The 14,014-nt window shown below is 39.9% G+C and overlaps 1 protein-coding gene across 1 annotated transcript in view; it reads right to left on the bottom strand.

The window, feature by feature from the left end:
• Positions 1-12,988, bottom strand: part of LOC124117405 (cyclin-dependent kinase-like 2) — a 304,230-nt gene extending 291,242 nt beyond the window's left edge. The window contains exon 1 of the mRNA XM_048402623.1: positions 12,908-12,988. Coding sequence (XP_048258580.1) covers positions 12,908-12,988 — 81 coding nt within the window. The remainder of the gene's footprint in view (positions 1-12,907) is intronic.
• Between the last annotated feature and the right edge of the window lie 1,026 nt (positions 12,989-14,014).

Genomic DNA, 14,014 nt, shown 5'->3' with positions numbered 1-14,014 from the left:
CGCCATTGCTGCTTTGCAGCTATATTTATTATTATTCTTATTATTCTTTATTAGGGCTCCCTGCCTACAAGGCAAGAGCCCTATTGTAATTGTTCGATTTATTATTATTATTATTATTATTATTTATTATTATTCCGCCGATTTTTGTTCCAATCCGAACTCCAAAACTACTGCTCAGAATCTCTTCAAAATTTCCACAAAGATAGCTTAGGTCCTGAAGCAGATACCACAAAAATCTCAAGACTCTAGACTCAAAGACTAAGGGCAGATAACTCAAAACAACTTTAAAAATCGCAATTTCAACAGCTCATAACTCCGCCACGAAAGCTCCAAAGACATCCAAAATTCCTGAACAGATCCGGAATCAGATGCCAAACAAAATCTCTACACATCCAATGTAGCGAAATTGCTTCGTTTGGCCTCCAGATCGGATTAAGTGTTTTGGCACTGTTTTTTAGCAGATTTCTCAGTACTTGACTCCCCAAATCTCCTCAGCTCAAACTACCAGCTCAAAAGCTTCCAAACTCTCCAGACTTTGGCTCCAAGTACCATACTAACAACTTCAAAGAAAAAATCCTCAGATATGTCTTCAATGGCCGCCATATTGACTCCAACTTCCGGCTCAAAGTTATTTTTAAACTTTTGAGAGGACATCTTTAGCTAGCTCTGGCATTGGAAACTTATGAGGTAAGGCACTTGAACAACTTATGTTGAGTCTTGGTTTGGTTGCTGAACAAGATCTCTTCTTGCTCTTATGTCAAAAGTCACGTGATGTGGCGGCCATATTGGATTTTGGTAGCCTCTAATATTTTTACTTTGCAAACTACGTAGCTGCTAAAGTTCTTGCTAGAAAGTGCTACAAATTACCACAATGCACCAGCATCAGACGCTGAACATTTCATGTTCTTAGCTGTATGTCAATAGTTGCGTCATTTGGAGTCCATATTGGATTAAAGACCGTGAAAATGCCAAAAGTGATAAAAACGGCACAAAACAGCATATATCTCCGCCAAAATTGCTCCAATAGCTACCCTATTTTGCATGTGACACCGTCATGAGATACCGATCATTTTCGATCCAGCCGTCAAAATGGCTATTTCCAGCCGTTTGGCCGCCATCTTGGATTTAAGGTTTTCTTCGTCAGGTTGCCATGGAAACCAAACTTGACAACGGAATGCATTGATATTCACAGCACTATTAGATACAGATCATGGGAAGATGTCTGCAAAGTTTCAGCTCTGTAACTTAGATAGTTCGTGAGAAAATGACAAAACAGAGTTTTGGTGGACAGACGCGCGGACGGACGGCGGACATGCATATCATCAAAATTTACCTATACATATGCTAGAACTGGTCGGGGTAATGCATAATTACCAACCACTTCCACAATACATGCAATAACAGTCGCGTGAGAGCTCGCCAAAAAAAGTACATTTTCGTTTTACGGACCACCTAAATGACCTTGACCCCGTGACCCTGACCTTGAATTTTTTTTAATGGTTTTAGTCCAGCTACCCGATCCCGGGGTCAAAAGTGCCAAAATCGCAAAAATAACGATTTCTTATTAGGGCTCCTGCCTACAAGGCAAGAGCCCTATTGTAATTGTTCGATTTATTATTATTATTATTATTATTATTATTATTATTATTTATTATTATTCCGCCGATTTTTGTTCCAATCCTACCTCCAAAACTACTGCTCAGAATCTCTTCAAAATTTCCACAAAGATAGCTCAGGTCCTGAAGCAGATACCACAAAAATCTCAAGACTCTAGACTCCAAGACTAAGGGCAGATAACTCAAAACAACTCTAAAAATCCCAATTTCAACAGCTCATAACTCCGCCACGAAAGCTCCAAAGACTTCCAAAATTCCTGAACAGATCCAGAATCAGAAGCCAAACAAAATCTCTACACATCCAATGTAGCCAAATTGCTTCGTTTGGCCTCCATATTGGATTAAGTGTTTTGGCACTGTTTTTTAGCAGATTTCTCAGTACTTGACTCCCCAAATCTCCTCAGCTCAAACTACCAGCTCAAAAGCTTCCAAACTCTCCACACTTTGGCTCCAAGTACCATACTAACAACTTCGAAGAAAAAATCGTCAGATATGTCTTCAATGGCCGCCATATTGACTGCAACTTCCGGCTCAAAGTCATTTTCAAACCTTTGAGAGGACATCTTTACGAAGCTCTGGCATTAGGAACTTATGAGGTAAGGCACTTGAACAACTTCTGTTGAGTCTTGCTTTGGTTGCTGAACAAGATCTCTTCTTGCTCTTATGTCAAAAGTCACGTGATGTGGCGGCCATATTGGATTTTGCTAGCCTCTCATATTTTTACTTTGCAAACTACGTAGTTGCTAAAGTTCTTGATAGAAAGTGCTACAAATTACCACAATGCACCAGCATCAGACGCTGAACATTTCATGTTCTTAGCTGTATGTCAATAGTTGCGTCATTTGGAGTCCATATTGGATTAAAGACCGTGAAAATGCCAAAAGTGATAAAAACGGCACAAAACAGCATATATCTCCGCCAAAATTGCTCCAATAGCTACCCTATTTTGCATGTGACACCGTCATGAGATACCGATCATTTTCGATCCAGCCGTCAAAATGGCTATTTCCAGCCGTTTGGCCGCCATCTTGGATTTAAGGTTTTCTTCGTCAGGTTGCCATGGAAACCAAACTTGACAACGGAATGCATTGATATTCACAGCACTATTAGATACAGATCATGGGAAGATGTCTGCAAAGTTTCAGCTCTGTAACTTAGATAGTTCGTGAGAAAATGACAAAACAGAGTTTTGGTGGACAGACGCGCGGACGGACGGCGGACATGCATATCATCAAAATTTACCTATACATATGCTAGAACTGGTCGGGGTAATGCATAATTACCAACCACTTCCACAATACATGCAATAACAGTCGCGTGAGAGCTCGCCAAAAAAAGTACATTTTCGTTTTACGGACCACCTAAATGACCTTGACCCCGTGACCCTGACCTTGAATTTTTTTTAATGGTTTTAGTCCAGCTACCCGATCCCGGGGTCAAAAGTGCCAAAATCGCAAAAATAACGATTTCTTATTAGGGCTCCTGCCTACAAGGCAAGAGCCCTATTGTAATTGTTCGATTTATTATTATTATTATTATTATTATTATTATTATTATTTATTATTATTCCGCCGATTTTTGTTCCAATCCTACCTCCAAAACTACTGCTCAGAATCTCTTCAAAATTTCCACAAAGATAGCTCAGGTCCTGAAGCAGATACCACAAAAATCTCAAGACTCTAGACTCCAAGACTAAGGGCAGATAACTCAAAACAACTCTAAAAATCCCAATTTCAACAGCTCATAACTCCGCCACGAAAGCTCCAAAGACTTCCAAAATTCCTGAACAGATCCAGAATCAGAAGCCAAACAAAATCTCTACACATCCAATGTAGCCAAATTGCTTCGTTTGGCCTCCATATTGGATTAAGTGTTTTGGCACTGTTTTTTAGCAGATTTCTCAGTACTTGACTCCCCAAATCTCCTCAGCTCAAACTACCAGCTCAAAAGCTTCCAAACTCTCCACACTTTGGCTCCAAGTACCATACTAACAACTTCAAAGAAAAAATCGTCACATATGTCTTCAATGGCCGCCATATTGCCTGCAACTTCCGGCTGAAAGTTATTTTCAAACTTTTTATAGGACATCTTTAGCAAGCTCTGGTATTGGAAACTTATCAGGTAAGGCACTTGAACAACTTCTGTTGAGTCTTGCTTTGGTTGCTGAACAAGATCTCTTCTTGCTCTTATGTCAAAAGTCACGTGATGTGGCGGCCATATTGGATTTTGCTAGCTTCTCATATTTTTACTTTGCAAACTACGTAGCTGCTAAAGTTCTCGATAGAAAGTGCTACAAATTACCAAAATGCACCAGCATCAGACGCTAAACATTTCCTGTTCTTAACTGTTTGTCAAAAGTTGCGTCATTTAGCGTCCATATTGGATTAAAGACCGTGAAAATGCCAAAAGTGATAAAAACGGCACAAAACAGCATATATCTCCGCCAAAATTGCTCCAATAACCTCCATATTTTGCATGTGACACCGTCATAAGATAGCGATCATTTTCGATCCAGGCCTAAAAATGGATATTTCCAGCCGTTTGGCCGCCATCTTGGATTTAAGTTTTTTGTCGTCAGGTTGCCATGGAAACCAAACTTGACAACGGAATGCATTGACATTCACAGAACTGTTATATACAGACCATAGGAAGATGTCTGCAAAGTTTCAGCTTTGTAAGTTAGATAGTTCGTGAGAAAATGACAAAACAGAGTTTTGGTGGACAGACGCGCGGACAGACGGCGGACATGCATATCATCAAAATTCACCTATACATATGCTAGAACTGGTCGGGGTAATGCATAATTACTAATCACTTCCACCATACATGCAATAACGGCCGCGTGAGAGCTCGCCAAAAAAAGTACATTTTCGTTTTACGGACCACCTAAATGACCTTGACCCCGTGACCTTGGTGACCTTGAATTTTTTTAAATGGTTTTAGTCCAGCTACCCGATCCCGGGGTCAAAAGTGCCAAAATCGCAAAAATAACGATTTCTTATTAGGGCTCCCTGCCTACAAGGCAAGAGCCCTATTGTAATTGTTCGATTTATTAGGGCTCCTGCCTACAAGGCAAGAGCCCTATTGTAATTGTTCGATTTATTATTATTATTATTATTATTATTATTATTATTATTTATTATTATTCCGCCGATTTTTGTTCCAATCCTACCTCCAAAACTACTGCTCAGAATCTCTTCAAAATTTCCACAAAGATAGCTCAGGTCCTGAAGCAGATACCACAAAAATCTCAAGACTCTAGACTCCAAGACTAAGGGCAGATAACTCAAAACAACTCTAAAAATCCCAATTTCAACAGCTCATAACTCCGCCACGAAAGCTCCAAAGACTTCCAAAATTCCTGAACAGATCCAGAATCAGAAGCCAAACAAAATCTCTACACATCCAATGTAGCCAAATTGCTTCGTTTGGCCTCCATATTGGATTAAGTGTTTTGGCACTGTTTTTTAGCAGATTTCTCAGTACTTGACTCCCCAAATCTCCTCAGCTCAAACTACCAGCTCAAAAGCTTCCAAACTCTCCACACTTTGGCTCCAAGTACCATACTAACAACTTCGAAGAAAAAATCGTCAGATATGTCTTCAATGGCCGCCATATTGACTGCAACTTCCGGCTCAAAGTCATTTTCAAACCTTTGAGAGGACATCTTTACGAAGCTCTGGCATTAGGAACTTATGAGGTAAGGCACTTGAACAACTTCTGTTGAGTCTTGCTTTGGTTGCTGAACAAGATCTCTTCTTGCTCTTATGTCAAAAGTCACGTGATGTGGCGGCCATATTGGATTTTGCTAGCCTCTCATATTTTTACTTTGCAAACTACGTAGTTGCTAAAGTTCTTGATAGAAAGTGCTACAAATTACCACAATGCACCAGCATCAGACGCTGAACATTTCATGTTCTTAGCTGTATGTCAATAGTTGCGTCATTTGGAGTCCATATTGGATTAAAGACCGTGAAAATGCCAAAAGTGATAAAAACGGCACAAAACAGCATATATCTCCGCCAAAATTGCTCCAATAGCTACCCTATTTTGCATGTGACACCGTCATGAGATACCGATCATTTTCGATCCAGCCGTCAAAATGGCTATTTCCAGCCGTTTGGCCGCCATCTTGGATTTAAGGTTTTCTTCGTCAGGTTGCCATGGAAACCAAACTTGACAACGGAATGCATTGATATTCACAGCACTATTAGATACAGATCATGGGAAGATGTCTGCAAAGTTTCAGCTCTGTAACTTAGATAGTTCGTGAGAAAATGACAAAACAGAGTTTTGGTGGACAGACGCGCGGACGGACGGCGGACATGCATATCATCAAAATTTACCTATACATATGCTAGAACTGGTCGGGGTAATGCATAATTACCAACCACTTCCACAATACATGCAATAACAGTCGCGTGAGAGCTCGCCAAAAAAAGTACATTTTCGTTTTACGGACCACCTAAATGACCTTGACCCCGTGACCCTGACCTTGAATTTTTTTTAATGGTTTTAGTCCAGCTACCCGATCCCGGGGTCAAAAGTGCCAAAATCGCAAAAATAACGATTTCTTATTAGGGCTCCTGCCTACAAGGCAAGAGCCCTATTGTAATTGTTCGATTTATTAGGGCTCCCTGCCATCTTGGCAAGAGCCCTATTGTTATTGTTAGATTTATTATTATTTATTATTATTATTATTATTATTCCGGCCGATTTTGTTCCAATCGTACCTCCAAAACTGCTGACCAGAATCTCTTCAAAATTTCCACAAAGATAGCTTAGCTACTGAAGTTATGCCCACAAAAATCTCAAGACTCTAGACTCAAAGACTAAGGGCAGATAACTCAAAACAACTTTAAAAATCGCGATTTCAACAGCTAATATCTCCGCCACGAAAGCTCCAAAGACATCCAAAATTCTTGAACTGGTGCGCAATCAGATGGCCAACAAATTCTCTACACATCCAATGTAGCGAAATTGCTTCGTTTGGCCTCCAGGTCGGATTAAGTGTTTTTGCACTGTTTTTTAGCAGATATCTCAGTACTTGACTCCCAAAATCTGCTCAGCTCAAACTAACAGCTCAAAAGCTTCCAAACTCTCCACACTTTGGCTCCAAGTACCATACTAACAACTTCAAAGAAGAAATGCTGAGATATGTCTTCAATGGCCGCCATATTGACTGCAACTTCCGGCTCAAAGGTATTTTCAAACATTTTATAGGACATCTTTAGCAAGCTCTAGCATTGGAAACTTTTCAGGTAAGGCACTTGAACAACTTCTGTTGAGTCTTGCTTTGGTTGCTGAACAAGATCTCTTCTTGCTCTTATGTCAAAAGTCACGTGATGTGGCGGCCATATTGGATTTTGCTAGCCTCTCATATTTTTACTTTGCAAACTACGTAGCTGCTAACGTTCTTGATAGAAAGTGCTACAAATTACCACAATGCACCAGCATCAGACGCTGAACATTTCATGTTCTTGGCTGTTTGTCAAAAGTTGCGTCATTTAGCGTCCATATTGGATTAAAGACCGTGAAAATGCCAAAAGTGATAAAAACGGCACAAAACAGCATATATCTCCGCCAAAATTGCTCCAATAGCTACCATCTTTTGCATGTGACACCGTCATAAGATAGCGATCATTTTCGATGCAGGCCTAAAAACGGCTATTTCCAGCCGTTTGGCCGCCATCTTGGATTTAAGGTTTTTTGGGTCAGGTTGCCATGGAAACCAAACTTGACAACGGAATGCATTGATATTCACAGCACTATTAGATACAGACCATGGGAAGATGTCTGCAAAGTTTCAGCTTTGTAAGTTAGATAGTTCGTGAGAAAATGACAAAAGAGAGTTTTGGTGGACAGACGCGCGGACGGACGGCGGACATGCATATCATCAAAATGTACCTATACATGTGCTAGAACTGGTCGGGGTAATGCATAATAACCAACCACTTCCACCATACATGCAATAACAGTCGCGTGAGAGCTCGCCCCAAAAAGTACATTTTCGTTTTACGGACCACCTAAATGACCTTGACCCCGTGACCTTGGTGACCTTGAATTTTTTTTAATGGTTTTAGTCCAGCTACCCGATCCCGGGGTCAAAAGTGCCAAAATCGCAAAAAAAATAAAATCTTATTAGGGCTCCCTGCCATCTTGGCAAGAGCCCTATTGTTATTGTTAGATTTATTATTATTTATTATTATTATTATTATTATTCCGGCCGATTTTGTTCCAATCGTACCTCCAAAACTGCTGACCAGAATCTCTTCAAAATTTCCACAAAGATAGCTTAGCTACTGAAGTTATGCCCACAAAAATCTCAAGACTCTAGACTCAAAGACTAAGGGCAGATAACTCAAAACAACTTTAAAAATCGCGATTTCAACAGCTAATATCTCCGCCACGAAAGCTCCAAAGACATCCAAAATTCTTGAACTGGTGCGCAATCAGATGGCCAACAAATTCTCTACACATCCAATGTAGCGAAATTGCTTCGTTTGGCCTCCAGGTCGGATTAAGTGTTTTTGCACTGTTTTTTAGCAGATATCTCAGTACTTGACTCCCAAAATCTGCTCAGCTCAAACTAACAGCTCAAAAGCTTCCAAACTCTCCACACTTTGGCTCCAAGTACCATACTAACAACTTCAAAGAAGAAATGCTGAGATATGTCTTCAATGGCCGCCATATTGACTGCAACTTCCGGCTCAAAGGTATTTTCAAACATTTTATAGGACATCTTTAGCAAGCTCTAGCATTGGAAACTTTTCAGGTAAGGCACTTGAACAACTTCTGTTGAGTCTTGCTTTGGTTGCTGAACAAGATCTCTTCTTGCTCTTATGTCAAAAGTCACGTGATGTGGCGGCCATATTGGATTTTGCTAGCCTCTCATATTTTTACTTTGCAAACTACGTAGCTGCTAACGTTCTTGATAGAAAGTGCTACAAATTACCACAATGCACCAGCATCAGACGCTGAACATTTCATGTTCTTGGCTGTTTGTCAAAAGTTGCGTCATTTAGCGTCCATATTGGATTAAAGACCGTGAAAATGCCAAAAGTGATAAAAACGGCACAAAACAGCATATATCTCCGCCAAAATTGCTCCAATAGCTACCATCTTTTGCATGTGACACCGTCATAAGATAGCGATCATTTTCGATGCAGGCCTAAAAACGGCTATTTCCAGCCGTTTGGCCGCCATCTTGGATTTAAGGTTTTTTGGGTCAGGTTGCCATGGAAACCAAACTTGACAACGGAATGCATTGATATTCACAGCACTATTAGATACAGACCATGGGAAGATGTCTGCAAAGTTTCAGCTTTGTAAGTTAGATAGTTCGTGAGAAAATGACAAAAGAGAGTTTTGGTGGACAGACGCGCGGACGGACGGCGGACATGCATATCATCAAAATGTACCTATACATGTGCTAGAACTGGTCGGGGTAATGCATAATAACCAACCACTTCCACCATACATGCAATAACAGTCGCGTGAGAGCTCGCCCCAAAAAGTACATTTTCGTTTTACGGACCACCTAAATGACCTTGACCCCGTGACCTTGGTGACCTTGAATTTTTTTTAATGGTTTTAGTCCAGCTACCCGATCCCGGGGTCAAAAGTGCCAAAATCGCAAAAAAAATAAAATCTTATTAGGGCTCCCTGCCATCTTGGCAAGAGCCCTATTGTTATTGTTAGATTTATTATTATTTATTATTATTATTATTATTATTCCGGCCGATTTTGTTCCAATCGTACCTCCAAAACTGCTGACCAGAATCTCTTCAAAATTTCCACAAAGATAGCTTAGCTACTGAAGTTATGCCCACAAAAATCTCAAGACTCTAGACTCAAAGACTAAGGGCAGATAACTCAAAACAACTTTAAAAATCGCGATTTCAACAGCTAATATCTCCGCCACGAAAGCTCCAAAGACATCCAAAATTCTTGAACTGGTGCGCAATCAGATGGCCAACAAATTCTCTACACATCCAATGTAGCGAAATTGCTTCGTTTGGCCTCCAGGTCGGATTAAGTGTTTTTGCACTGTTTTTTAGCAGATATCTCAGTACTTGACTCCCAAAATCTGCTCAGCTCAAACTAACAGCTCAAAAGCTTCCAAACTCTCCACACTTTGGCTCCAAGTACCATACTAACAACTTCAAAGAAGAAATGCTGAGATATGTCTTCAATGGCCGCCATATTGACTGCAACTTCCGGCTCAAAGGTATTTTCAAACATTTTATAGGACATCTTTAGCAAGCTCTAGCATTGGAAACTTTTCAGGTAAGGCACTTGAACAACTTCTGTTGAGTCTTGCTTTGGTTGCTGAACAAGATCTCTTCTTGCTCTTATGTCAAAAGTCACGTGATGTGGCGGCCATATTGGATTTTGCTAGCCTCTCATATTTTTACTTTGCAAACTACGTAGCTGCTAACGTTCTTGATAGAAAGTGCTACAAATTACCACAATGCACCAGCATCAGACGCTGAACATTTCATGTTCTTGGCTGTTTGTCAAAAGTTGCGTCATTTAGCGTCCATATTGGATTAAAGACCGTGAAAATGCCAAAAGTGATAAAAACGGCACAAAACAGCATATATCTCCGCCAAAATTGCTCCAATAGCTACCATCTTTTGCATGTGACACCGTCATAAGATAGCGATCATTTTCGATGCAGGCCTAAAAACGGCTATTTCCAGCCGTTTGGCCGCCATCTTGGATTTAAGGTTTTTTGGGTCAGGTTGCCATGGAAACCAAACTTGACAACGGAATGCATTGATATTCACAGCACTATTAGATACAGACCATGGGAAGATGTCTGCAAAGTTTCAGCTTTGTAAGTTAGATAGTTCGTGAGAAAATGACAAAAGAGAGTTTTGGTGGACAGACGCGCGGACGGACGGCGGACATGCATATCATCAAAATGTACCTATACATGTGCTAGAACTGGTCGGGGTAATGCATAATAACCAACCACTTCCACCATACATGCAATAACAGTCGCGTGAGAGCTCGCCCCAAAAAGTACATTTTCGTTTTACGGACCACCTAAATGACCTTGACCCCGTGACCTTGGTGACCTTGAATTTTTTTTAATGGTTTTAGTCCAGCTACCCGATCCCGGGGTCAAAAGTGCCAAAATCGCAAAAAAAATAAAATCTTATTAGGGCTCCCTGCCATCTTGGCAAGAGCCCTATTGTTATTGTTAGATTTATTATTATTTATTATTATTATTATTATTATTCCGGCCGATTTTGTTCCAATCGTACCTCCAAAACTGCTGACCAGAATCTCTTCAAAATTTCCACAAAGATAGCTTAGCTACTGAAGTTATGCCCACAAAAATCTCAAGACTCTAGACTCAAAGACTAAGGGCAGATAACTCAAAACAACTTTAAAAATCGCGATTTCAACAGCTAATATCTCCGCCACGAAAGCTCCAAAGACATCCAAAATTCTTGAACTGGTGCGCAATCAGATGGCCAACAAATTCTCTACACATCCAATGTAGCGAAATTGCTTCGTTTGGCCTCCAGGTCGGATTAAGTGTTTTTGCACTGTTTTTTAGCAGATATCTCAGTACTTGACTCCCAAAATCTGCTCAGCTCAAACTAACAGCTCAAAAGCTTCCAAACTCTCCACACTTTGGCTCCAAGTACCATACTAACAACTTCGAAAAAAATATACGTATGTGATATATTGACCTGATAGCCCTTTTCCTGGCGATTCCAGAACACCAAACGGTTTGTCTGTAGCTCCATGGACAACGGAGCTAAAGCATTTTGAAAATAGCACTCTTTGGCCCAGGTTCATAAACTTGCCAAATAGCAGAACTCTAAACTTGCCAAATAGCAGAACTCGAAACAACCGTAACTTGGCTAAAGTTGGTCCGATTTCGACCAGATTTCGTGTGTTTATGTAGAGTCGGGATGTTTGTTACCACACCCATTTGTAGTCACTTAGGAAATAAGACGACGGAGAGAGAAATGATACATAATTAATGTGTAACAACATCTTTCAACATATTGCTCCTAACCAGATCATTCAATAACTGGCAGACTAGGCAATCTTTAGTATTTATATGTGCAATTCGATATTGAAATGCAGTCACAAATCACAAATCCTACATACATCAAACTCTTATTTCACATGTTCTGAAAATGTCATTTAGTGGGGGTGACATGGGTATTTTACGAACACTTCAAACATTTTTTAAAGTAAAAGACACTGAAAGAAGCAGCAGTAAATGACAAATAAGTCCCGTTCACTGCACTTCAATCACCAGCAATACTGTGTCCTCTTTGCGCTATACGCTACATTATTGTCGATAGACCAGTGGTATAGGTTTATTTATATAACAAAAACTTGCCAAACAGCAGAACTCTAAACACCTGTAACTCGGGAACTACTGGTCCGATTTCGGCCAAATGTCGTGTGTATTTGTAGAGTGGAGTTGGCTGTTACCATGCGAAATTGTAGTCACTTAGCCTATAAGACGACGGAGAGAGAATTGATACATAATTCATGTATTACAACATCTCTTGTTCAGCAGATAATCCATTAACTGTTAGACTTATTACATTTTAGTGTTTACATATACAAATCAACGTTGTAATGCATCAACAAATTCCATGCATGGTTTCCATATGTCCCACATTGTCAACCAAATATCCACTTGGCAACTGTTGAAACAATTCGTATGTAGATAACGCCGGCAGAAACGGACTATAATGTGAGAGCGTACTGCAGCCTGCTATTAGGATACGTCTGCTGAAACGTACTATGAGACCGCATCGGCGTGTTGGCGTCTGCTGTTATATGAATAATATAAAGTGATATTCAAACGGTTCTTTACACTCATAGATGCGGTATCACAATTATGACAGGTATTTTATCTAAGTGCAATTTATAAGAGAGTATATATAGATATCCATAGTTAAGTCATAAACACATCAGAAACAAAAACAAATATTAATCTCAAGAAAATATGGTCTGCATTGGAAGGTGATAATCTCGGCCGTGGCTTCACGGTGACACTGTCGCATCCTATCGCAAATGAAAGAGAGGTCAGCTGTCCCCAGTAGAGAATTCCTCAGAAACATCCAATGAAACGGACTATAGATCGCACCATCACGTTACCATGTCGACTCGACAAATGTTGAAACATATGCTTGTAGAGATCGCCGGTAGAAACGGAGTATAATCTTACAGCGTACTGCAGACTGCTAGTGGGAAAGATCTACTGAAACTGACTATAACAATGCGCCGTTGTCAAACAGTGGTACGCAGCGCTTGCTATTAGCGGAGTTACGTCCCTTAGCCGGCTTCTGCCCAAGCTCCATCCCAGCGTATGCCACATTCTTCATTATTGAATACAGAGCTCAGCGCGCAAACTATCGCTGTAAGGAGCTTCAAGCCGGCGGCAAGCGGTCTGTTCAAGACTGTGCTGCACATGACTCGGTGAAGCCCTACGAAGACGTGTAAATGTGTTTTGAACTAACGAACCAACTTCGAAAGGTAGGTTTCTTCAGTACAGGTATAGTATCTGGGTCCTAATATTGATGTGCTCTGATATTTCTAACTGTTTTTTGTGATAACTCAAGCAGTAGTATGTATATTATGCGGGCAATTTCGTTCTGTCACCTATTTTCGTGGTATTTCGATATTATTTTTTGTGTAGAGACTATGATTGTTGAATGTACTTACTGATGGCAGCCTCATAGCCCCAACATCAGGGAGTATTGCTCTCATTAAAGCTAACACATCCAAATAGTTCATATCACTGTATTTGATTTAAATACGTCAAAATGAATGTGTTGAAAGAATTGCATTCATCTTGGTTGTATATTACTTGCATTCTTGACATGAAAGTATTATCATTATTCTAAGGTATAACCCCAGGGAGATTAATATTGTTTATGTTTCAAGCAAGTTGATATAGTACTGAAAATAGAATGTTGTTATTGAGTAAGCTCATGATTGAAAAACATAACCAGAATTTCCCAACAAAAATATAGGTTAACTTAGTACATGCAGAGCGTGTATGTGTAAGTAGTGTGTGTTAGTCTTTTAGGAAGTAATTTTAAAAAAGCCCCTGGTTGTAGCCTTTTCATACCTGTAGCATGGATATGTAACATTAGACATCTTGATTAATTTAACTAAAAGGGGAAGAAGAAATATGTTTTCTTCACAGTGATTGATTAAAATTCATCACATATTTCAAATACCTAAGGACCTTTTATAATGTTCATGATCCGATATACCGCCATGTAGTGCTGGTTCAGGACAAGAGCAATACAGTATCATCCAATTATTCCAGAATTAAAACAAACTAATCTGATTCATTATGCTCATAAGTTTTATTACATTTCATGGGAAATCAACAAGCAAAA

The sequence above is a fragment of the Haliotis rufescens genome, unplaced genomic scaffold (assembly GCF_023055435.1).
Source record: "Haliotis rufescens isolate VD_foot unplaced genomic scaffold, xgHalRufe1.0.p SCAF_28, whole genome shotgun sequence".
Classification (NCBI taxonomy): domain Eukaryota; kingdom Metazoa; phylum Mollusca; class Gastropoda; order Lepetellida; family Haliotidae; genus Haliotis; species Haliotis rufescens.
Note: the sequence above shows the minus strand (reverse complement) of the source record. Positions and strands in the feature narration are given on the sequence as shown.